Consider the following 24,228-nt stretch of genomic DNA (forward strand, 5'->3'; position numbering starts at 1 on the left):
GGAAATCCAGTGTTGGCAGAAGTTTCCCTTTTGAACTGATCTAAGATCAAATTCCCTTTCCACAAACCTCATTCTCAACTAAAACAACAGAAACCACAAATCTGACCTCAGATCAGCACACAAAAACAAGTTTCAGCCAAATTAAGAGGCTCATGCCATGCAAACGCCCAGATTATTGAAAATAAATTGTGACCGTGGTCTTACATTTGATGTCAGCCAGCATCAACCAAAGACAGACTCATCCTGCGTTGAGATCAAATGACGCTCTGAAGTTTTAATTAAAACCTTGATTAAAGAAACACGCATTCTGCATTGAAAGAAAGACGTCAATTTCTCATTACATTAAATGCACACATCAAAACACACCAATAAACACTGAAAGAAAGAGTGACTGAGGGAGCTTGTCTTTGGTGAAGGTGTGTAGAAGCCTCTTTTTGGACTTTAATTATAATTAAGTGTATTAATCATTACCTTCAATAGCGGATTACATCCCAGGTGTGCTGAAATCCATCTGATGTTTCAAACATCAAGGAGGATATAAGGTTGTGCAACCTGAGGACAAGTATCTAGAATAAGGTTCTCAGCATTAATCTGACTTAAAGTAAAAAATGTGTATTTTTTTTTTTTACACATAAAAAAATATTTATGGTTAAAAACAAATGGCTGAAAAGGAAGTTTCATCAAATTTAGTCTCTGTACTCGCATACAAACTTCTTTTAGGGTGTCTTCCCATTTAAAATGTCCATTTATAACTTTTGGTGAAAATGTTTATATGCAAAAAAGAAATGTCAATATTTAAAGTGTAACTTATGGGTCAGTTGCATTGATGAATGTTCTGAAACTTATTTGAAACAACACAAGTCTGTGTTAAAACCTTACCAGATCTTCCTGGCATTTAATGCAGTTTCTTAAAGGGGGGGTGAAATGCTATTTCATGCATACTGAGTTTTTTACACTGTTAAAGAGTTGGAATCCCATGCTAAACATGGACAAAGTTTCAAAAATTAAGTTGTACGTTTGAAGGAGTATTTCTGTTCCAAAAATACTACTTCCGTTTTGTCACAAGTTTCGGAAAGTTTTTTTCGAGTATGGCTCTGTGTGACGTTAGATGGAGCGGAATTTCCTTATATGGGTCCTGAGGGCACGTTTGCCGGAAGAGCGCACGCTCCCGTACAGCGAGGCTGAGCACAGACATTTCACTGATCAGAGCGAGAGCGTCGCGAAAAGTCACAAAAGAAGTGTGTTTTTGGTTGCCAGGGCAAGACAACCCTGCACAGATTACCAAAAAAACAGCATTAAGGGACCAGTGGATGGAGTTTATTTTTACAGAGCATCAACGGAGTTGTGCAAGTGTTTGTGTTTGTTCCCTGCATTTCGAAGATGCTTGTTTTACAAACAAGGCCCAGTTTGACGCCGGATTTGCACATTGTTTATTTCTTAAGGATAATGCAATCCCAACGAAAAAGGGTCACGATCGTGTGTTGGAACCGCAGGCGGTGAGTAAAACTGCTTCAAATATCTCGGTGTTGTTATCGGCGCGTAAGCACATCAAGTAAACAACATGCGATGTTGTCATCAAACTGCACTTTCCACATGTACAGCTTAAAAAAAAAAAAAAAAAAAAAAAAAAGACAACAAAGTGGAACTTAGTCATTTTCCAAAACCGCTAAGCAAATATATACAGTTTCAGTAAATACCACATAGAGACGTCGTTGCTGATGGTGCTCTTGTTAAATTTCAGCCTCTCCATCTGATTCTGGACCATAAATAAACGGCTGAATCTGACTGTAAGCCATGGTTTGTTTTGGATGATGGTTTTTTCCTCACGGTAATGTCACAGTTTCCACATGCTTTCAACACAAAAGCCTACTGGCGCTCGTGATTCTTTAGCTCCGCCCACACGTCACGCCTCCAGCCGGTCGTGTTTTTCCGGGATAAATCGGTACAGACTATCTTTCTCTTATGAATATAATAAAACTAAAGACTTTTTGGAGTTATGAAAGATGCAGTCCTACTCTATAGGTACTCAAGATTAACAGGATATTGAGTGAAAACGACCATTTCACCCCCCCTTAAATAAACATTTTAAACCATTGATTGCAGCATGATGTTACTGATATGATGCATTTGTGCATTTTGAGTTTTTTTTTTCATTATCATTAATTTGAGCTAAACAATGATACAGACATGAATTATAAATGTAAATTTATTTTACAACATTGCAAAAAAATCTTTTACATTGCGACTATACATGAACACAGCTTCTTCATAAAATGCGCCCATCATTTGGACTTTCAGCCAATACGCCAAAATTATGTGGGGGCCACAGCTGCAAAAAAAAAAGGGAAAAAGGCAGATATTTATAAGGAAACTCTGAGGGAAAATATGTCACTGGGGTGGTATCCTTTCAAAAGGTACACCTTTGTACTTTTTTTTAATCCTAAAAGGTGCATATAAGTACCTTGAAGGTATATATTAGCACTTAAACTGCACATATCAGTATCTAAATGGTACACATATTATTAGCTTCTGAAAAGGTATCACCCCATTGACAGCTTTTTGTACATTTTTTCAGAAAGTGTACATTTTATAAACATACTATGCATTATATTAGTTTAAACTTGAAAAGAAATATACATTCGGAGAACAAGTGGACATACAAGAGGAGAAAACACATCTTGTCATTGTAAGCCCCTCCACCCCCATATCATTTGCCTCTGACTTTCCAATCAGGGCCTGACAGAAGGTGAGGAGACCTGTTTACAGGGTCACGGGCACATGATGCTATACGATTCGACAGCCGAAAACAGTTTTAAATGAAGACGGCACTCAATTCTGGAGACACTTACAAAATTATACTTTGGGTTCATTTATTTGAAATTTCAAATAAAAGTACACTTAAGAAAGGATAATTTGCACTGCTTGTTTGAAAAAAAAAAACTACAAAATACTACATGAAAGGGCAACAGTTCAAACTCAAAAAGCTTGTGGTTTTGCCTTTGGGAAAGTGTATAGGTCAAGAAATGAGACTGTATCCTAATTACCTTTAAGCAAACGCGTCCTCGGATCAGGGCATAGGGAACTGGGCCATAGCTTCGGGAATCTGTGGAATTCCGAAGGTTATCGCCTTCCAGCCACACATGCCCTCTTGGTACCTAGATTACAGCAGAATTGGAAGTTCTGTTAAACCAAAATGTTAAACCACCCTGCTAACTTGAGAAAATGAGTACAATTTATTCTGATTGCAGCCACGCTCATCTAAAAAGGTCCTTCGCCCCACTATGAAATGTCTTTGTATGTAACACACCGTATTGAAACCCTAGGTTCTCCCTGGATTAGAGGATAAAGGAGAAGTTCCTCACAGTGAGAAAGTTCACATGACTAAACTGCTCATCTCAGATGGGAAAGGGATCATTTTTCCTGACCGCTGGGGCCTCGCACCCCCCCACCCTCTTTATCCTCTCGGTGAGGGGTGAAGCCACGCCTCCGTGAGCTGCTCCATGGGTCGAGACCACGGACAGACCTGCCAGGCTGGGCCGGCAACCGAGCGAAGCCTGATCCACACTGACATCAATTAGGAATAATCTCATCACACAGGGAGAGTGGGGCTGTCAAGCCCCTAATTAAGTCCCCTCCACCCCCTCTATATGTGAGGCGAGGGTGAACAACACATCATGCTCTCATTATAAACATAACAGTATGGAGATGGCACTGACCAAAAATTTGATGAATTTTTAAAATCGTTTTTCCCCATGAAGTAGCATTCCAAAGAATCTGAATTAGAAATCTGATACTCTTAATTAATCACACTAGATATCTAACAAAGCCGTCTAATGTTTATGGGACTAAATATGACCCATAAAGTGATTTGCCGGCCTTCTGTATTGCAAACAAATGCATCATTGACAAATGTGAAAGAATCGTGATTATAAACATATGTCTGCGTGGAGTCATCTTGCAGTCGGCTCTCATTAGCATGGAAACATATGTTTGATCCCATCCACAAGAAATCTCAGCCCTTCATCATCTGCTGTTCCGAAGCGAAGCTTTGTCCTGTCTGTCAGCTAAGCATACGAGAAATCACACCATACTGTGACCAAACACAAATGTTGACAACCCTGCGTTCAATCTTACAAATGGGAAGCATGTTAGAAACATATTACGGTTACTGTTGTTGATTGTGAGAGCATGAGCATGCAACAAGGCTGTAAATATGGACTATGGACACCGAATTCTGTAGTCTATTTAGCTACTAGTTAGTATTCACCTTTTTCAATACATGTAAAAGCTTAAAATCACAGAACAAAACAAAAACCCACTGAATTCAGAATGATTTCACAGGCAGTTCACAAACGCAACTAATGCAAGTTTTAGGATTAGTTCCTGCAGCACTGTATTGAACTATCACACATTTTCTCCCGTTTATAAATCTTTCCCAGGAACATGTTGTGGTTTGGAGACATGCGGTGAAAACAGCTGCCTAAGACATCCCGGCCAAATCAGTTATTAATGTTCTACCTTTGATTGACAAATCCTCTAATTACTCAAAGGCATTTTATACATAAAAACAAACAAATTACCCTGTCATGCTAAAGACAGTATTTAAACACACTTGCCAAGACACTCTTTTCAAAAAATGTTTATGAAACATTGATGTTTCAATCTTATCAGACACCTAAATGTTACAGAACTGACTATAGAAAACATGTCACATTTTGTCAGCTATAAACAAGTATCAACACAAAACAACTTCTGTGACAAAATGAAAGAAAAATCAATAGAGTGCGCAAATAAATGCAAAAAGGAAGAGCACATACAACTCCGTATGTATATATTGCTATGAATTCAATTAGCATCTTAAGATTTCATACTTGGATCACTTTTCATATATTTTGGGAGTAGAATATATGACTGCATCAGTACATTGCGATCATAATTATTAAGCAATTCTGACATTGCAATCAGTTTAGGTTGGCTAGTACAGAGAGTGAGCAAACTTCTACAATCTTGGGGCCTTGTTCATCTGAGGGTTTGTATTTCTTTACCTTAAATGACTGCAGCGACAGGCCTTTCTTTCTCTCCTTTCTCTTCATCACTTGCTCTACTCGTCTGGCACTAACACTAACAGCTTCGGGAAAAATTACAGGCCAGAACCGCACATAGTCAAGGTGAAAGAAACGAGTGATACAAAAAAAGCAATAACAGCTATTTCAGTGACAGGGTGGCTATGCTCTCTCTGGGCCAATAACTGAGAAACAAGCATTTGTTGTTGCCATAAGGTAAACGTTTTACCCAACGAAGGTGAAAGGATGTGCAATTCAAATGCATACACCTTAAGAGTAAACAGTGGTTTATATAAAAAAAAAAAACAGAAGAAAGACTGTAAAAGGATGTAGTAAAGGACTTCATGAAGTGTCTATGGTTTAATGGAAAGGAATCATTTCTTCAAGCAGAACTGATTTCAGGTGCGATATAGCAGGTACTCACATAAGTGTGTGTTTTAAAGACATCAGATGGTCCACTAGTGCAAACTTTGTCCCCTTCCAGGCCAATCACTCGTTTACAAATGTTCATTTTTGGATCAAAAGGACTTTTGGCTATTATGATATCCCCTCTGAAAGAATGTAACAGGTGAGGTTAAAATAAAGCAGATACTCAATGATTCTGCATGACAGTACTATCAATAAAAGTTAAATAAAAGCTAAAGTAAGCATTTCACACTCACTTTTGTATTCGACAGAGGTGACGGCTTACTCGTTCTGAAAAAACCACATCATGGTTAGTGATGGTGGGCTGCATGGAAGGTCCTGAACACTGTTTTGGGTAGAAATAAACTTTTATATGTATTTATTTTACTGTCAGTGGGAATACTTTGACCAAACAGCTCCAAGAAACTTACCGACACAAATTCGCCGATATACTCAAAGGCGCAGTGAGCGATGCAGCCATACTGGACGGTGTAACCGACAAAGCTAATCGTCTTCACAAAGAAACCACGAAACATCCTGACAGTCTTCAGAAATCCTGAAAAAAAAAAAAAAAAAAAAAAGTGAGTCGACATTTAAAACCAATTATTCACAACACTGATTTTGCTATAATGGTGATATTGTGTATATGTTTGAGTTCTAAAACTCGTTAATTAATATGAAGTCTGAAATTAAAAATTTAATCTGGTTTTCAGGAAGAGTAACAATAAATCATTCGAGTGAAAATGGAAAAGGGATAATACAATACTGCAGCTTATTGATCTTAGTCATTTTCAGTCAAAATATCACCTGCATAAAAATTAAGCATGTATAAATGATAGTATTTTGAAAATTGACTAGTCACTGAGGCATCTGAATGGCTAGTTGAATTGATATTGGGATATATATATATTTCAGTATAAAGCTGAATAAAATAAAATATAAACATTACATGAAAAATGTAAGGTAAATCAATCTTAGAAAGGCTGAAAATTAGAAACAACTGGCATACGTTTACACAGAAGACCTAAAGTTATAAATGACATTAATAACTATGACAACAGTATAAACTTAAATAACACTGGTGTATGGTAGATTCAAGACCCTGAATTTAGAATATAGCATCACATTATGAATTATTGTATAATTTTTATGAATTATTGTGTTACTAGTTGACCATTCTAACCCATTCTTAATGAGAGCCACATCTCTGGAGCACATGCTCGAACCGCTACACTGCAGCTCCAAATGAAAACCTTCACAATTCTCAATAGGAAAACTCACACAGTGACGAAACCTGATGACACAGGCCTGTGCCAGAGGGTCAAAAGAGGGTTTTAAACACTTTGTCACTGAGGTGGTGTTGGTGGGGAAATGCACCTCACACATTTAATGGCTAACGGTTAAAACTGTGAAACCAAAGTCATCATTAGAGATGGTGTTTCATTCTCAGGAGCCTCTACAACCCATCAACAAGACACAAAGAGTGACCCCTGGGCGTCTGACCCCGTCTCAGACAACCCAATCTACACCTGTGGGAGCAGGTGACGGCGCTAGCAGGCACAGGTTCATCTGCTCAGGCTGAAAAAAAGAGAGAGTTACGCTTTGGCCATAGCAACAGAACGTGAGGTCTTTTGTTTGTCCTCACACCCCAGCACTTTAACTGATAAAACTGTGGTGCGTTGTCTGAATAAACAGTCCATCCTCTCTCAAACTATTGACTTTTCCTTGGCCATCAAGCTAGCAGCATGTGTGAGTCAATAAAGGTCTGGTTTGGATGTGTGTACACTCTTAAAGGAATAGTTCACCTCACATTTACTCACATCAGGCCATCCAAGATGTAGATGAGTACATTTCCTCATCAAACAGATATGGTGTTATTCAGCATCACCGATGAATCCTCTGCAGTGAATGGGTGCCGTCAGAATGAGAGTCCAAACAGCCGATAAATCCATCACAATAATCCACATGACTCCAGTCCACCAGTCTTATACAGTATTGTTCAAAATAATAGCAGTACAATGTGACTAACCAGAATAATCAAGGTTTTTCGTATATTTTTTTATTGGTACGTGGCAAACAAGTTACCAGTAGGTTCAGTAGATTCTCAGAAAACAAATGAGACCCAGCATTCATGATATGCACGCTCTTAAGGCTGTGCAATTGGGCAATTAGTTGAATTAGTTGAAAGGGGTGTGTTCAAAAAAATAGCAGTGTGGCATTCAATCACTGAGGTCATCAATTTTGTGAAGAAACAGGTGTGAATCAGGTGGCCCCTATTTAAGGATGAAGCCAACACTTGTTGAACATGCATTTGAAAGCTGAGGAAAATGGGTCGTTCAAGACATTGTTCAGAAAAACAGCGTACTTTGATTAAAAAGTTGATTAGAGAGGGGAAAACCTATAAAGAGGTGCAAAAAATGATAGGCTGTTCAGCTAAAATGATCTCCAATGCCTTAAAATGGAGAGCAAAACCAGAGAGACGTGGAAGAAAACGGAAGACAACCATCAAAATGGATAGAAGAATAACCAGAATGGCAAAGGCTCAGCCAATGATCACCTCCAGGATGATCAAAGACAGTCTGGAGTTACCTGTAAGTACTGTGACAGTTAGAAGACGTCTGTGTGAAGCTAATCTATTTTCAAGAATCCCCCGCAAAGTCCCTCTGTTAAAAAAAAGGCATGTGCAGAAGAGGTTACAATTTGCCAAAGAACACATCAACTGGCCTAAAGAGAAATGGAGGAACATTTTGTGGACTGATGAGAGTAAAATTGTTCTTTTTGGGTCCAAGGGCCACAGGCAGTTTGTGAGACGACCCCCAAACTCTGAATTCAAGCCACAGTACACAGTGAAGACAGTGAAGCATGGAGGTGCAAGCATCATGATATGGGCATGTTTCTCCTACTATGGTGTTGGGCCTATTTATCGCATACCAGGGATCATGGATCAGTTTGCCTATGTTAAAATACTTGAAGAGGTCATGTTGCCCTATGCTGAAGAGGACATGCCCTTGAAATGGTTGTTTCAACAAGACAATGACCCAAAACACACTAGTAAACGGGCAAAGTCTTGGTTCCAAACCAACAAAATTAATGTTATGGAGTGGCCAGCCCAATATCCAGACCTTAATCCAATTGAGAACTTGTGGGGTGATATCAAAAATGCTGTTTCTGAAGCAAAACCAAGAAATGTGAATGAATTGTGGAATGTTGTTAAAGAATCATGGAGTGGAATAACAGCTGAGAGGTGCCACAAGTTGGTTGACTCCATGCCACACAGATGTCAAGCAGTTTTAAAAAACTGTGGTCATACAACTAAATATTAGTTTAGTGATTCACAGGATTGCTAAATCCCAGAAAAAAAACTGTTTGTACAAAATAGTTTTGAGTTTGTACAGTCAAAGGTAGACACTGCTATTTTTTTGAACACACCCCTTTCAACTAATTGCCCAATTGCACAGCCTTAAGAGCGTGCATATCATGAATGCTGGGTCTCATTTGTTTTCTGACAATCTACTGAACCTACTGGTAACTTGTTTGCCACGTAGCAATAAAAAATATACTAAAAACCTTGATTATTCTGGTTAGTCACATTGTACTGCTATTATTTTGAACAATACTGTAAGAAACAAAGGCATCATTAGGCATTTAACTTCCAGCCAAAATCCCAATCCCTTCTTCCATTGAAAAAGTCAATCTCCTGTAGTCCTCTCAGAAAAATAAATGCATATTTGTTTAGAACTGTTTTCGTTTGTAAACTGTGCTTGATCTCTGAAATATTTCACTCCTGATTTTGACAAGATGACTTTATCACTGGAAAAAAAGCATGAATTGAATATAGGACTCTTATTATTTTAGCCAGAAGCAATGGTTTGAAGTTAAACATTTCTTTTTAACTTCCGCTTTGTTTCTTACAAATATTGAGCTTTTCGCTTCACAGGATTTTAACTGATGGACTTGAGTCATGGCAATTACTTGTGTATTATTATGATGGTGTTATCATTTTGACGGCACCCATTCACTGCAGAGGATCCATTGGTGAGGTAATGCTTTCTCTAAACAAACTAATTTACATCTCGGATGGCCTGAGGGTGAGTAGATTTTTAGCAAATTTTAATTTTTGGGTGAACTATTCCATTAAAAATAATAGTTTGAGAAGATGGCAATAGAAGAACCATTATGGGTTCCCCAAAGAACCTTCTGTGCAAAGGAAATATTCCATTTATCTTAAAAGGTTCTTCATGGAACCATCAATGCCAACAAATAATGTTTATTTTTAAGAGTGTACACATCCACAAAATCTCGGCTCAAAAGATAACCCAACACTTCAACAGCGTTTGTCAGTTGTCGAACTGCTTTCCAACAAGAAACTCAATCAAGCTCTTGCACAATTAGAAAACAAATCTTCAGGAGAACAACTTCACTGGATGTCCAATGAAGGATGAACCTCAATGTTTTCTCCTGAAACAAGCCAAAAGAATGAAGGCGACCCAGCAGAGCAGAAACTGAACGAAACCGAGCCCCATCCCAAAAGCCCTATTGCCTCGGGAATGACATCTCCAATATGGGGCGAAATTAATCCTTCTGTCCCCTACTTCCTCCATCTCAGTCCCAGGCCAAGTGTCAGGTGTCTGTCTCCGTGTGTCATGGAAAGTGCTACACCTAATCCCATTACCCACCAACCACCTCCTCGCCCCATACCTCTGTCCCCTGCTCCCCTCTCTTTCTATTCTGGTCAGACATCGAATCCACACCTTTGAATCCTCATAATTACGTCTGATACCCCCATCACAAACAGGGTGTATGAGAGTTAGCTGCTCTACCCAAAGGCCCCCTCCGTCCAGTGATGTTTCTGCCTGACTGGACGTAGTCGTATCTCAGGGAGGCTGTGAAAGGGCCAGCTGTTGTTTTGCTAATCAAACTCCAGGGTGGGGCGAACAAACTATTGTTTCGGAGTTGTTTTCCCTGGCAGCTGATAGTGGGCATGGATTCTTTGCCTAAACTATAACATATATGCTCACCTTTTAAACCTCTATAAAGCATCTTTTGGGATGTAGGCTACAATACAGAGTAACCTTTAGCAACGGAGTTCTGCAGTTTACACTCATGGGGTGAGGCTCTCAAAAACAGCTTTTCTGTTATGTGTTTGAATGTATGGCTTGATTCACGGAGAGTGAATTAGAAAAGACTTCTGACAGGATTTTGCTGCGCACCCCGTCTAAATACTACAGCATAGCACACTGTCAGCATATAAAGCAATAATGTACAGCCTTTTTAAAATAATAAAACAAGACAGGTAAACCTATACTACCTTAAAAACAAAAAGGGTACATTATGATAAATAATAATATAAAATACTTTTACTTGGTAAAGATGCATCATATTGATCAGTGAAAGTATAAGACATTTATAATGTTACAAAATATTTGACATTTTCTAAACATCCGGAAAAACAAAAATATTAGGCTGTACCACTGTTTTGAATATTAAAAATATTAAGAAATGTTTCTTGAGTACCAAATCAGCATAATAGAATGATTTCTGAAGGATCATGTGACAATGCTAAAATTGAGCTTTGCATTGCAGGAATAAATTCCACTTTAAAACATATTCAAATAGAAAACAGTTATTTTAAATTGTAATAATATTTCACAATATTATGTTTTTTTACTGTATTTTTAATCAAATAAATGCAGCCTGGTTGAGCATATGATACTTACTTGTTCTAAAAACATGAAATCTTACCAACCACAAACTTGAAATATAAATAAATCTACTGGACAATAGCAAACTACTCAACACCATTCAGATTCTGATAAAAACAAAGGATTTTGATCCAGAACTCTATTCCCTGTAGTTCTACCCATCGATTTCCTTCAAACTGATTGGCTCTCTCTCATTCTCGACCCTGACCTCAAGAGACTGTCTGTAACGCAGACCAGCTCGGCAGAATGTGTGGCAGAGAACACAGCATCCCCAACTACGTCTAGTCGTCCAATCACCAGCACCATCACTGTTCTGGGCGTCCAGCATAGGTGAGGATTAAGGATTTAGCATAATACGATTACACGGCCAGTGAATGATATCAAGAGACAGTCCATATGCGGCCGCCTGGTTTTCCACTGGCACCCTGTGTGTGTGTGTGTGTGTGTGTGTGTGTGTGTATGAGAGAGAGAGAGAGAGAGAGAGAGACTGGGTGAGTCAGCTGCTTAGAATCAAATGGAGTTTAGCCAAAATCAAACAGACCTTCAGACAATTGAGATTAAATCTCTATTTCTGAACATTCCCCTGTGTGTTCTGCCACATGATTCCCCGGGCAGGGAAGTGACAGAACAAAAATGAATTTTATCTAACAATTGGATAATTAACTTCAAGTCTCCCCTTAATCCAGGATTACACAGTACAATGTATACATTTGCTACACAGAGTCCCATAGAGCATCTCAGGAGAGCCATCTGTGGCCCCCAAAACCCATAATGCAACAGAAGGGGAAAAGTGTTCCCAGAGAGCTCAGAAGCAGGTGGCATCAAAATGCAGTTTTAATCATATACATCTGATCTACAACAAACTTCTGAAATTGAACAAATCTCTTGAGAGTCATCAATGTTGTTAGCATTTAATCTGACAAACAGCTCTAAATAATAAATTACTTACAGTTCGACACCAAGACTTGTTGAATTAAGATTATTATTAATCATTACTTGGCAAATGCCTTTTCATTTCACATGAGAACTTGCCAGCAAGACAATAACTAAAAAGAAAAAAGTGCATTGAAAAAAACGAAACAAGCTGTTACATCTTGAACTCATGGAGGACATGGACATTGCATTAATATGGCAAAAAAAAAAGTTGCGAAATAGTATTTAACTATCTAAATATGCGAAACATATAGATACTCAGATCCATGCAAACAATCTTATAGTCTCTGAGTAACTGGAAATATTTGTTCCTGAAATAACAAAACTGATATTAAAACAGCCAAAACACATTATCTGAGACGTGATACTTAAGAAGCTTTTGGCCTTCAAAACTTTTTTTTTTTTTTTTTTTTGCACAGTGTCGGCCAAACATTTTCGGTTGCCGAAATTTTTATGCACTATTACAGGTATACAGTGTTACGATAATCTACTCCACACAATTAAAAAAATATATATGTTTTTACATTTTCATTTTTAAACATTTTTTATAGTTTCAAATATTGTAGAAAAATACATAGCAACCCTTTGAGGGTCAGTTAAAGTTATATATATACTGCAAACAACTGGTATACAGAGCAAAGCGTGCAAACACCAATTCAGGCTTCGAGACTGATGTCACACTTGTGTAAAGGTCACATCTAATGTGCTAACACTCCGCTGACCTCCTGAAAGAGCAAAGAAAATAAACAGCAGCCCAGGTGACACTGGAGAGCAGGCTACCATTGTTCGGGATCGCCGGACATTCAGAATGAAAATCAGTACAAAAATAATTCAATGGTTAAGACAACAACATGTTTTTACACCAAGGATGCAATTTTTTAATTCATAAATACAACAAAAAGAGCAATATTGCAAAATATAATTACAATTTAAAACAATATTTTCTATATTAATATATTTTAAAACGTAATGTATTCCTGTGATGGCAAAGCTGAATTTTCAGCATCATAACTCCAGTCTTCAGTGTCACATGATCCTCCAGAAATCATTCTAACATGATGAACTTTTGAAAAGCTGCATATAAACTGTACTATAAAATGTTTTTCTTTGTTTTTTGTTTTGTTTTTTCAGTTTCTGAATGGTGATACATACTGGGATTTAGAGAGGCGATAAAAAAAATCTTAAATTGTGTGTAAACTTTTAAATATTCTGAGCAAAAAGACAGGAACTCAATCCCAAGGCCTGCTTCACAGCTTCCTATCACAGCCCATCTGAATTCAGACATTCATGAGGAGCTCGATTTTGGGAGCTTCTGCGGGACTTAAGAAGATTACACAGATACGTATAGTGTTAACTAAGACAGCGTTCCCCCGAGAACCCAGATGGAAGGAAGCTGAGGAGGGGGCACCTCTCTGATGTTCTCGATCTGTGTGGCAGAAGGCAGCTGAGGGTGGCCTCGCATTGCTCTCTTTATTCTCATTGGTCCTCGGTGTCCAGTGAAAAGGATCGGAGATCCTGGAGATTTGGCATTCGGGAGGCTATCAGCGCAGCTATCAAGGCTGGCACCTGGTTGGTTGATGGAGGACAGATGTCTGGATTTATGACATAAAGGATGTCTTTCTCCATCACTTGATTTGTACAACAGTCTAATGGAAATCAAATGAATTTTAAAAGGCAGATAACGACTAAAGCCAATTACAGAGTCAATCCCCATAAATATGAACAAAAGCGAAGCGATTTCAAAGGATGCTGAGCTAGGTCTGTAACAATGACGTGACATAAATAGACTAATCTTTATTGAAATGACCTTTGACTGCAGTCTGAACCCAAGCGAACAGATCTTATCGGATGTCCCAAGTTAGACTCTCTGTTTTGGCTAAAAGAGAAATCGTACAATTCTCTATTCACTAAATGCCCATCCCTAGCATTAGATTTCTTTTTTTCTTTTTTATTAGCCTGCTTTGTTTTAACATTATAGATATCTTTTAATTCAGATAGGAAAAAAACACAGATTAACCCAGCTTTCAGAGCAGACCGTAAAATGACCTTCCTGTGGGTTACAAATAATCGTAACCACAGCCCTATAATTGTCCCGGTATCCAAGATTATTACTTTCCTTTCAACACTAAAGCAAACAAACCTTCCGTAGATGACAATCTAACTTCCCTTCTGAGCAATGCCACTATATTCTTCACCTCAGATTGTGGTAGCAGAGAGAATCACGCTGGGGAAACCCAAACAAGTGCTCAGGAAACATCTGACATGTTATGACTGTTAGTATTAGCACTGTGTGGAACAATATGAGCTGATAAAGCTGACATCATAAAAATAACATAAGCCATACCAGCATTTGGACAAACTAAAAAGAGCACCTCAACAATAAAGGGACATGTCTAGAGGATATCTAAATAAAAAAAAAATACAAAAAAAACACTTTTCTGAATGACAAAACTATCAGAGATAACACTCACTTAAAAAGACATATTATATTATCCCACCTTTAAATTAATTACAAGTTTGTAAGTATATGGATGTTAATTACTGATTAACATGTTTTATGATGTGAGAAACTACCACAGTCAGTAATATTTTGGGTCATAGACGAGACGTCCCATTTTGGTGGCCGCATCAGATTAAATCTACTAAATATTTATAAAACAGAAAGCATATTAAGGATGCAAATGTCTAATTTAATGTTTCAAATAACATCCGTGTAAATAAAATGTCAAAATATGGGTGAAACAATGTTCTGTTGTAATTCAGCAAAATAGATATTTTTATATAAAAATTAAACAACATGCTTATTCTGACCTATACTTATTAAAATATACAAACATATAATTTTCAGGATTCTTTGATGAAAAGAATGTTCAAAACAAACAGCATTTGTTCAAATACAAATCCTTTGTAACATTGTAAATGTCTTTACCAGAATCTAATAAACTATATTTACTAGATTACTATGTATTAATAAATACATATAAATATTTTTTAAATAACACAATTAAAATGGCAGCTTCAGTATTAACAATGTGGTTATAAAAGAAGCTCTGATTTGTGCACTAACGTTATATTTTCTAAGTCTTGTCTAAAGCACAAGGGCATCATGATTTTCGTATGGCTCAGGTGGGTCAGTTAAAACATTGATAGCAGGATATGTACAGTATACACGATCTACTGCAGGAATATCACGTGTGATGGAATTATAATAAACGATACAGTCATTTGTACAGTAATCCTACCTGATTCATGTCAACTGAAAGCGGGATGTTTGTATTTCTCGATCACACGTTCACTACGCAGCTGCAGTCAACCTTGAACTTCATTGCATCATCGTCTTTGAACAAGTCTCCTTCTGATTGGCTAAGAAAAGAGCAATTCAGTCGCTGATTGGCTGTAGCGTAACTGACGTTGCTGTCAACACCAGAAAAACATGGCGGCTCCCATGAGAGGCATGGCTGGCTCCAGCAACACAGGCAACACAACTAGTTTTCAGAAAAAAACCCACAGCAAACTAGTTTCTATCCCTGGTACAAGACCGTCTGTACAGAACGGACAGCTCTTAGTGTCATCTGGCGTCAGCTCGCTTGACTACGTGATTGGTCAGTACAATTCACTCGTTTTAAGCTCATTGTCAAGTTGAGTGTGCACTATATTCATATTTTTGCACTCCACTTTATAGTCTTCATTAAGTAAATCCAGAAATACTCTTCCATTAATAGATTTTTTTTTTCACACTTAATGTATGCAAGCAGTATGATATAAGACCTCACTGAGAAATTCCCTGATTCCTTCGATTTATTTATTATTAAGGGTCTAATTAAAAATCATTATATTGTATTATGTTTGTGAGTGTGTGTGTGTGTGTGTGTGTGTGTGTGTGTGTGTGTGTGTGTGTATACATGGAATTCTTTTTCACTTTTTACAGTGTGTACATGCCAAGATAAAGTAATAATTACAGAATCTATAACTTACAGGACCTAAAATACTATATATATATATATATATATATATATATATATATATATATATATATATATTGAAGAAATGTTTAATAATAATAATTGATATATATATATTTAAATATTCAATATTTAAAATATAAACTGTATTTCAGTTTGTAATAAAGCTACTTGCTGGGCTTACCTTCAAGTATAATAAAGCAAAATGTTATCTGGTAAGGAAAATGTTTATTTTATTGCAGGTTTATGTGAGCTTTTCTGGTGATGTTATGGGGATATCTTTGTGTTTTGTAGTGTATGGAATTGGTTGATATTACTGTGCTCTGTCATTAAATCATGTGCACTGTTCTGTAGGTGGAGGCCTGGCGGTTGGAACTCTGCTGCTTGTAGGTGAGCAATGAAGCAATTTCTTTATACTGTCATGTCAGTAGGTTGTTGAAAAACTTATTATTTCTGGCTATTATGTTTGCACTCATCCAATGTTATGCATGTCATAATGGTTAATAAAATTATGGGTAAGATATCTGATTACTAAAAAAGAATGTTTTTATTATAGTACAAAACCAAAGCCAATGAAACGCAAAAGCATCTAACCAGATGTGCAAATAGCAATAGTGCGTGCATATTATGTAATTCCTTAATAATAATTAGTTGATCTTAATTCTAAAAATTACAATTCAATAGGCTGAAAGATATGTTGATAACTCTGATTACAGTTTAAATGTGGTTTTTTTGAAATTCTGTAAGGAAAACTGCAGCTTACCTAAGCAGAGATGTTCATTTTGAGGATGTTTCTGTTGCTACTCATCTTTTTTTATTTATAAGGTTATGAAAATTTGACCATTTACACTGTAGTATATGACTGTCATATATATTTTTTATTTATTTAGAATAGTGAATCATTTTGATGTGGCTCATCATTGTCAAAACATATATTCATGGGGATCTTATATCTTTATGGCCTAATTTCTATTCTTTGCATTCTTTTGTCATATTGAAGTCATTATTTTACTTCATTGAAAGTGGATTGGTCATGGTTCTTTATGATGTATCATAAGACTCTTTATGAGTCCTGTCTAGGTCACTCATGTCACCAACACGTGACCCACATGTGTATCAAAGCAAGGAGATGTTTATACATTCTAAATTAGAAAGAAATTATCTTCTTAAATGGTGTACTGTAGCTTTGTCTTATATACAACCAATTGTATCCTTTTGTCAGATGTTATAGACTAAAAAACTATAAAAGTGAAGAGTGTATTTTTTGTTAAAAAGTTGTACTAAAGAAAATGTAAAAAAACAACACTTCTTAACAACACCTGTCATTGGTTAGTTAAGTAGATAGGTCCGCCCCACATTTAAACCATTGGTTGAGCCAGTGTTGCTGTGTTAGAATGGGATACTAAAACATACATAAATATTTTATTGTGCTTATGTTAGGTAATCGGTTCAACTTTCTGCATATTATGCTAGCATAAATTATTTGAATGTAGAAAAATACACAGATTGAACGCTTTGATTCAACAGTATTTAAAATACACGATAGAAGTGTCCCCATAGTTGCACATTTAATTCCGATTTGTATTACCAGTGCCATTGTGAATCAGTGGGACTCAGACAGCAAACATATGGAACCAGGAGCGCAGAAGTGTTGACCCAAATTTCCCCTGCAGCTTTGAGTGACTGACTCACTGCACACACACACACTCCTACGGTCTTACACACTTGAAGTATGGCTTGCATTATTCTTTATCCAAAAGAGACACCCTCTCTTCTCTGCATCAGAAAAGATAGGAAGTCTCTCGACGTCCCACCTCTTGGGTGACTGATATGTGCCAGAGTCATGTTGTCTCTACAGCAGAGATATGCACCCCCAACACATCTCGTCCCGCCCCCAAAACACCCCTGCAAGGCTAATAGCACCCGCAGGTTTCATTTGTAAGGCACCATAGAAACGCCACCACAATAGGCCCCATCTTGAGTGGGCCCATCTGGGTGTCTTTGTCGGGGCTGCTGAAAGCCACAAAGGCCTGCTGACCTAGAAACCCATCAATAAGGGAGAGGGGGGTTCTTCCAATGACAAATTGAAGAGCTGAGGAATTGTTTTTTTCCTTTATTGGTGATGGAATATGAGAGACATCCAGGTTTGTGGGCAGAATCGGGATGAGGACAGGAAATCCCTCGTTCCGTCCTGCTGTTGGAGGAATCCTTCAGAGGTCACACAGTGGCTTTTGATCTGTGTGGGTTTGAGGGTGTTTGTAAAGAAGAATGAAAGGTTGAAACTGTTTTTTTGTTTGTGCTGGAGAGGGGAAAAGGCAGTCTGTGAGCGTTTCTGAGCTGGCCATTGCTCAACTCTGTAACAGGAAGTTTATTTTTTTATTTATTATTATATCATTTCTAAACCAATTAGGCCAGTTACTTTGTTTTTTAATTTGTAGTATTTTTAATTGAAAAATGTTGATCAAAAGTGCAGAGTTCATGCAATTTATATCTAAAAAAAAAGTTTTTATTAAAAATGATGCATTAAAGTGAGAGTAAATAATTTTATATGGTTACAAACGATTTCTATTTATATTCATCAGGTATACCTGGAACAAAATCTGTTCTATTAAGAAATCAGAATTGTTTTTGACATTGACAGTAATATTACAATATTAGAATGATTTCTGAAGGATCATGTGCCACTGCTACTGTAGTAATGATGCCGAAAATACAGCTTTAATCACAGGAATAAAAGACATTTTAAAATATATGAACCGAGATAAGTTATTTTAAATCATAACAATAGTTCAATAATAGTATTTCTGTTTTTACTGTATTTAAAAGTGCTTAAATTAGAATGCATGGATAAATTAGTCTTTGGTGAGAATAAGAAACTTCTTTCCAAAACATTAAAAAGGCAAAATCTTACAGACCCAAATTTTCAAATGCTACTGTAACTATTAGATAACATGTATTAAGCAATAAAGTAACTGAACTATGCATAATTCTATATTGTATTATTATTTTTTTAATATTTTATAAAACTATAGTATTATGCTGTACAGTATACATTGCTGTGGAACTGGTTTACATAAAATCACGGTTTATCTTTTTTTGAATCAAATGACAAAAATGAATCTATTTGAACTGATATATAATGGATAATTGAGTTGGGTGTTTTTGATTATTGATTATTGCCCACCCAGCAGCCCCACTGGAATGAGTTTGAAAAGCTAACAAATAACCTTCTCCTTCTCCAATATTTTAGACCTTCCCGGTGCTTCATAAGGGTGTTAATATGTACAAAAATTTATAAACGCAGTAATAGTGATGAAGGCGTTAGTAATACCTAATAATATTTTTTGTCTGTCACTGGAGGTTCGTCACAGGGTTGAAGACTAAGTCAAGTATTGAACATTTGGTTTACAGATCCAGACAGGTTTTTTTTTTTCTTATACTACTCCGTTCAGCTTTGTAACACACATGCATGTGCATTTCCACTACAGGAGGAATTTTGTGTCATATTCACACTTCTCCGGTTCAGTGTAGCTGCTGATGGATGCCGAATCCATTACAATCACATTGGCCTCTTACCCCAAAGCGTCTAGTGTGTTTGGCATCACTAGGAAGCAGAATAAACAGTTGTTTTCTTATTTCATCTGAGGTTAGTCTTGTATGTGTTGGGATTATTAGAGTATCTGATGTGATAGTGACTCTCTGACAGTCACAAGGTGCGTCAAAAGGCTCAGCGCTCATGTTTGGGTTGGTAAATGTGGCATTGATGGTGATTCGTGTTCACAGAGGAGGACCGCTTTGACAGCTACTCCCGCATGCTGCTCAAGTACTTCCTGGCGGAGGGAGTTGTGTGCGGACATGAACTCTTCCTGGCATCCGCCCGAGATCACCCTGATGAGATCATGCAGGTATGAAGAAAATCAAATCAGGTGTTCACACTCTGCCTGTTTGACACTTGGGTCAGGTTTTTTGGTTCTGTGAACTCCAAACACATCAAAATCCATTATTTACAGCCGTATACTTTTTATATAACTAGTACCTGGCTCTCAAAACAATAAACCTGGAGAAATCTGTGTGTCTTTTTCAGTAAAATGTTTTTCTCAGCATTGGTCAGGGACCGTGTGACAGAACATGACACAATGTCTGTATGTATTGTTATGACTGTGCTATAGTCTGATTTATGTATCTACTTTTGGTCTAAGGACTTTTTGAAACTGTTTGGAATAGAATACCATAGTTAAAGTAGTCTTAGTATTTTTTTTGTCTCTGCGTGTATAGTCTGCATAGCTGTTTGTACATGCTATGTACATTCCAAATCTGCCCCACAATCCAATGTGCACAAATTCACGTTGTATTGCTTATGCAATGAAGTAACCAGAAGTAATGTGTGCTGTTCTTGTTATTATTTCAAATTACATTTAATTTAAATTTAATTTAATTTTGACATCATTTGCGTCTCGTCTTTCTTCATTATTTGTTTAGACATTGTTTTATTTATTTTATTTTGAAATTGTTCATATCTTATTGCTTCATTATTTGATCAAGTGTTTTATTCTATTTTATATTGTATTTTATTTCAATTTGTCATTCACATCTTTTCTTTCTGCATTATTATTATTATTTGTAGTAATAGTAGTAGTAGTAGTCGTGTATTTTTATTTATTTTAAATTGTTCGGATCTTTGGCGTTTGACAATTTTATTTATTTATTTAGACACATCTTAATCATTAATGTCCTCCTGGTTTATTATTTAATCAGACACATTTTATTTTATTTTATTTTGACATTATTTGCGTCTAGTCTTGCTTTTTGATATGATTTAACATTGTTTTATGAAATTTTTTTTTTTAAATGATTTATCTTTATTCTATTTTTTATGTTTTTTATTTTCATTTGTAATTCACACGCACACTTTTTTACTTTTATTATTATTAGTAGTAGTAGATTTTATTTAACTTATTTTACATTGTTTGCATCTTTGGTATTTGACCATTTTATCTATTTATTTACTTATTTACTATTTATTCACATCTTCTTAGTTTATTATTTAATCCGACACATTTTATTTAATTTTATTTTACATCGTTCACAGAGTAAGACTGTAAGGCATCAGTGTATTTTAAAATCTGCATACTGTTTCTTGTCCTGCATTTAAAAAGTTGAGCTCTAGGCAGTAATCATGTCTAGTGTGTGGTGTGCTTTTAAGCAGTGCACTAATATTCCATTACAAACATAGCCAGTGTTTTCTCTCTCTTCTCCTCCCCATCTAAGCTTTGATAAACTGATATCAGATGGATGTTTTTGTGTGAGAGCTCAGGGAGTCACCTGTGAGCGTTAATGAGTTTCACCTTAATGACAGTGGACAGGAGTTCCTCTCTCGCCGGCCCCTGATTGGCCCCCAGTCAACACAAGCTTAATGAGGGCCTGTTGTTGCCCTTCAGACAGTTCCTGCATTGAGCTGTTATTTGTGTAACAGTCTCTGGTTTTTGTTATTGCATGGTCTGTATGAACATTCCCCTAAGGGACACAGTCCTCACCTTTTCGGCATTAACGACAGCATCAACCCTGTTGTTTAAACAACAGCTTTTAATGTGTTCGCACCAGTTTGTGTTTATTCATATTTTTGGCCTGGGTTTGTCACTTGACATTAATTTCCCCTTTCGTAGTAAGCACTGACCAAGCTACTGGCTACTTAAACTAGCTTTATTCTGCCTAGATACAGTTTAAAAATTCTTGAAACATCAATACCCACACAAACTCTAGACAACATATTTGAGATAAAATATAGACTGTGTATTTGATATGTCAAAAAATGTAAATATAAATATGTTGTAAGTCAATAACTGATCGTTTATTTTTAAAATACAAGCAACAAGCAATACATCGTAAATGTTACTCCAAATATTCCATAAATGCTGTTTCAGTTTGAAATGCTTCTCTAATGATTTTCGTAAAAGCTCAGGTAAAAAGTCTTTCCTTATTCAGATGACATTTATGAACTAGTATATAAAAATTAAAGATTTCACTGTGTGCAAAAAAGTTATAAAAGTAATACAATGATATTATTCTGACATTATAACTTTTTCTTTAATTTTCTTAAATACAATATTAGTAATAGTAGTATATCAATTATTTAATACATTTTCTGTCTTTTCACATATATAAATAGGAACTCCCTTCTCCAATTGTGGATGATGTTGCCGGCATAAAGATGAGCGAGGGTCAGTCTCAGCCAAGTGACCCAGAGAATCCAGACACGATGAAAATCGCCTGGCGCTACCAGAACCAACCAAGAGTTCAGGTAAAAGACCATCTGTCCTTTTATTCAGTAAAATATTGAGAAATCAGCCACAAACAATCACAATGATTTACATTTTTATTTTATTTTATGTAATGTATGATGCAGCGGTTCTCAGCTAATTTTGCTTCCGGACCCAGGTTTACATTATAGATCAAGTGATGACCTGCATTAAAAAAAAAAAAAAAAAAAAAATTGTTAATTTAATAATTATACAGTAAACAAATGCCCTTAAAATTGCACATGCAATTATATTATAATTCTTACTTTGTCAGGAATTTATTGTACAAATGCTTTGTGGTTGGCACAAGCAATATTAATCTCAAGTGTTATTATAGTTAACTAAAACAATACAAACATTTTGGTTTCTTGAAATAAAACTTGAAGTCTTGTTTGTCTAGCTTCAATGCAAAAATGCAGCGGCATTTAAGTAGATGTACAACTTTCAATATCAGCAATGAAAGCTATGGACAGAATTTAGTCTGTCTTTTAAAAAACTGACAAACCTCATTATTTTACTTCGCTACACATGCAAGATTATGTGGTAAATTAGTTGTGTTTTCTTATTTGCATTATTCTGCATTCAGCATTATTTAATAACTGCTCAGAAATGCGACCCGTTTTTGGAGTGGACAACCACTTTCAAACATGCTAAAACCAGGGGGTTGGAAAAACAGTGTCCTATAATAAATATATCAATTGTTACCCACCAAGCGCTGTGAATGGGCTTTGGCTGCTCTCATTCACAGTTTAGGTGGATTACTCACGCTTAGCTGGTTATAGGTGGACTTAAAACCCAAGGAGACAGGAGGACATGGAGCTTGTATTCAACCTCAAGCTTTTTACAATAGACCAGCAGCCTCCAGCACCCCCAAATCCCTTCACAGCCCTCGCCATGACATCCGTGCACCCCTCTTTCTTCCGTTTTCAGAAAAGACCTCTCCTGCCAGCCCATAATCCAGATTGCTATGGAGATTAAGGGGGACACTAGTCCCCAATGTTTTTACTCTTTCTGTCTGCATTTTTGGACCCCTTCGCTCATTCTCTACCATTTTTTTCCTTCTACTTCTCATTGGATATTTTCAGTCTCGTTTCCTTATTTCGTCCTCCCCCTTCCTCAGAGGGGATACTTACCCTCCTTAACCTTTATCATACCTCTGTCCTCTTCACAAAGCACCAGTAAATCTAGTAAGGGATTTGCATCCTAAACATATAGCACCCCCATCGTTTCTTGTTCTCAATGGAGACGGCAGGTCAAAGTTCAGTCAGTCAAAACCCATGCCGTAACGTTAAAGGGGTCGACCCGACCGGCCCACTAAACCAGGATGAGCGGCAAGCTGTCAATCTCTGAAGAGTCGCTGATCCAGATCAGGAGAAGATTAGGGGCTCGCCTCGCTGCTCGTTAGAAACCCCCTCACAACCTGAGGAAACATCTGCCCACGTGCAAGTGTGCTTTCCTAAGCCCAAGTGGTCAGACTCGTCAGAAAGTGAATATGTACTCGATGTCTTAACGAAATAAGATGAAGCTGGAGTATTTTATATGCTTAACTTTTCTTGTTATTGTCATATATAAAGAATGGTCCAGTATGATGGTCCATCAATTTGTAGATGATTCTCTATGTACACAACTGTTCAAAAGTCGGTCAGTAAGATTAATATTTTAAATTATAAGAAATATTATTTGTTGAAAAGCATTCATGTTTTTGTTTAGTAGGAATGCATTAAATTAATGTTGTGAAAAAAATTCTAATAAATGTTCTGTTTTTTTAACTGTTCATCAAAGAATTCTAAAAAAATAAATATAATTGTTTCAGAAAAGAAAAATTAAGTATCAAAATAAATTATTACAAGAAATGTTTCCTGAGCAT

General features: G+C 36.6%; 2 protein-coding genes across 4 annotated transcripts in view; one reads left to right on the forward strand and one right to left on the reverse strand.

Annotated features, from left to right (window-relative positions):
* Positions 1–2,192: 2,192 nt before the first annotated feature.
* On the reverse strand, positions 2,193–15,443 carry immp1l (inner mitochondrial membrane peptidase subunit 1). 3 transcript variants are annotated; one of them, XM_026266674.1, is made up of 6 exons: positions 15,346–15,443; positions 5,900–6,024; positions 5,726–5,814; positions 5,488–5,614; positions 3,045–3,155; positions 2,193–2,329 (listed from the first exon to the last, which is right to left on the reverse strand). In XM_026266674.1, the coding sequence occupies exons 2-6, from the start codon at positions 6,002–6,004 to the stop codon at positions 2,267–2,269; spliced, it is 495 nt and encodes a 164-aa protein (XP_026122459.1). In that variant the 5' UTR covers positions 6,005–6,024; positions 15,346–15,443; the 3' UTR covers positions 2,193–2,266. The 3 variants fall into 3 exon arrangements, with proteins under 3 accessions (XP_026122459.1, XP_026122461.1, XP_026122460.1); XM_026266676.1 differs by lacking the exon at positions 15,346–15,443 and adding an exon at positions 15,171–15,294; XM_026266675.1 differs by lacking the exon at positions 15,346–15,443 and adding an exon at positions 7,289–7,429.
* A 27-nt stretch (positions 15,444–15,470) lies between these two features.
* Positions 15,471–24,228, forward strand: part of LOC113105552 (elongator complex protein 4) — a 58,013-nt gene continuing 49,255 nt past the window's right edge. Inside the window, exons 1-4 of the mRNA XM_026266673.1 lie at positions 15,471–15,705; positions 16,420–16,455; positions 19,849–19,970; positions 22,232–22,363. Of these exons, the coding sequence (XP_026122458.1) occupies positions 15,537–15,705; positions 16,420–16,455; positions 19,849–19,970; positions 22,232–22,363 (459 nt within the window). The 5' untranslated portion in view covers positions 15,471–15,536. The remainder of the gene's footprint in view (positions 15,706–16,419; positions 16,456–19,848; positions 19,971–22,231; positions 22,364–24,228) is intronic.

The sequence above is a fragment of the Carassius auratus genome, chromosome 7 (assembly GCF_003368295.1).
Source record: "Carassius auratus strain Wakin chromosome 7, ASM336829v1, whole genome shotgun sequence".
NCBI classification, from domain to species: Eukaryota; Metazoa; Chordata; class Actinopteri; order Cypriniformes; family Cyprinidae; genus Carassius; species Carassius auratus.

Excerpts from the sequence above, each read along its gene's own strand:
- immp1l (XM_026266674.1), bottom strand. The coding sequence starts at position 6,004 with ATGTTTCGTGGTTTCTTTGTGAAGACGATTAGCTTTGTCGGTTACACC. Across the intron at positions 5,815-5,899 it reads ATATCGGCGAATTTGTGTCG|TGTTCAGGACCTTCCATGCA; the intron begins GTAAGTTTCTTG and ends TACCCAAAACAG. Across the intron at positions 3,156-5,487 it reads TCTTTAAAACACACACTTAT|GTACCAAGAGGGCATGTGTG; the intron begins GTGAGTACCTGC and ends GCTGTAATCTAG.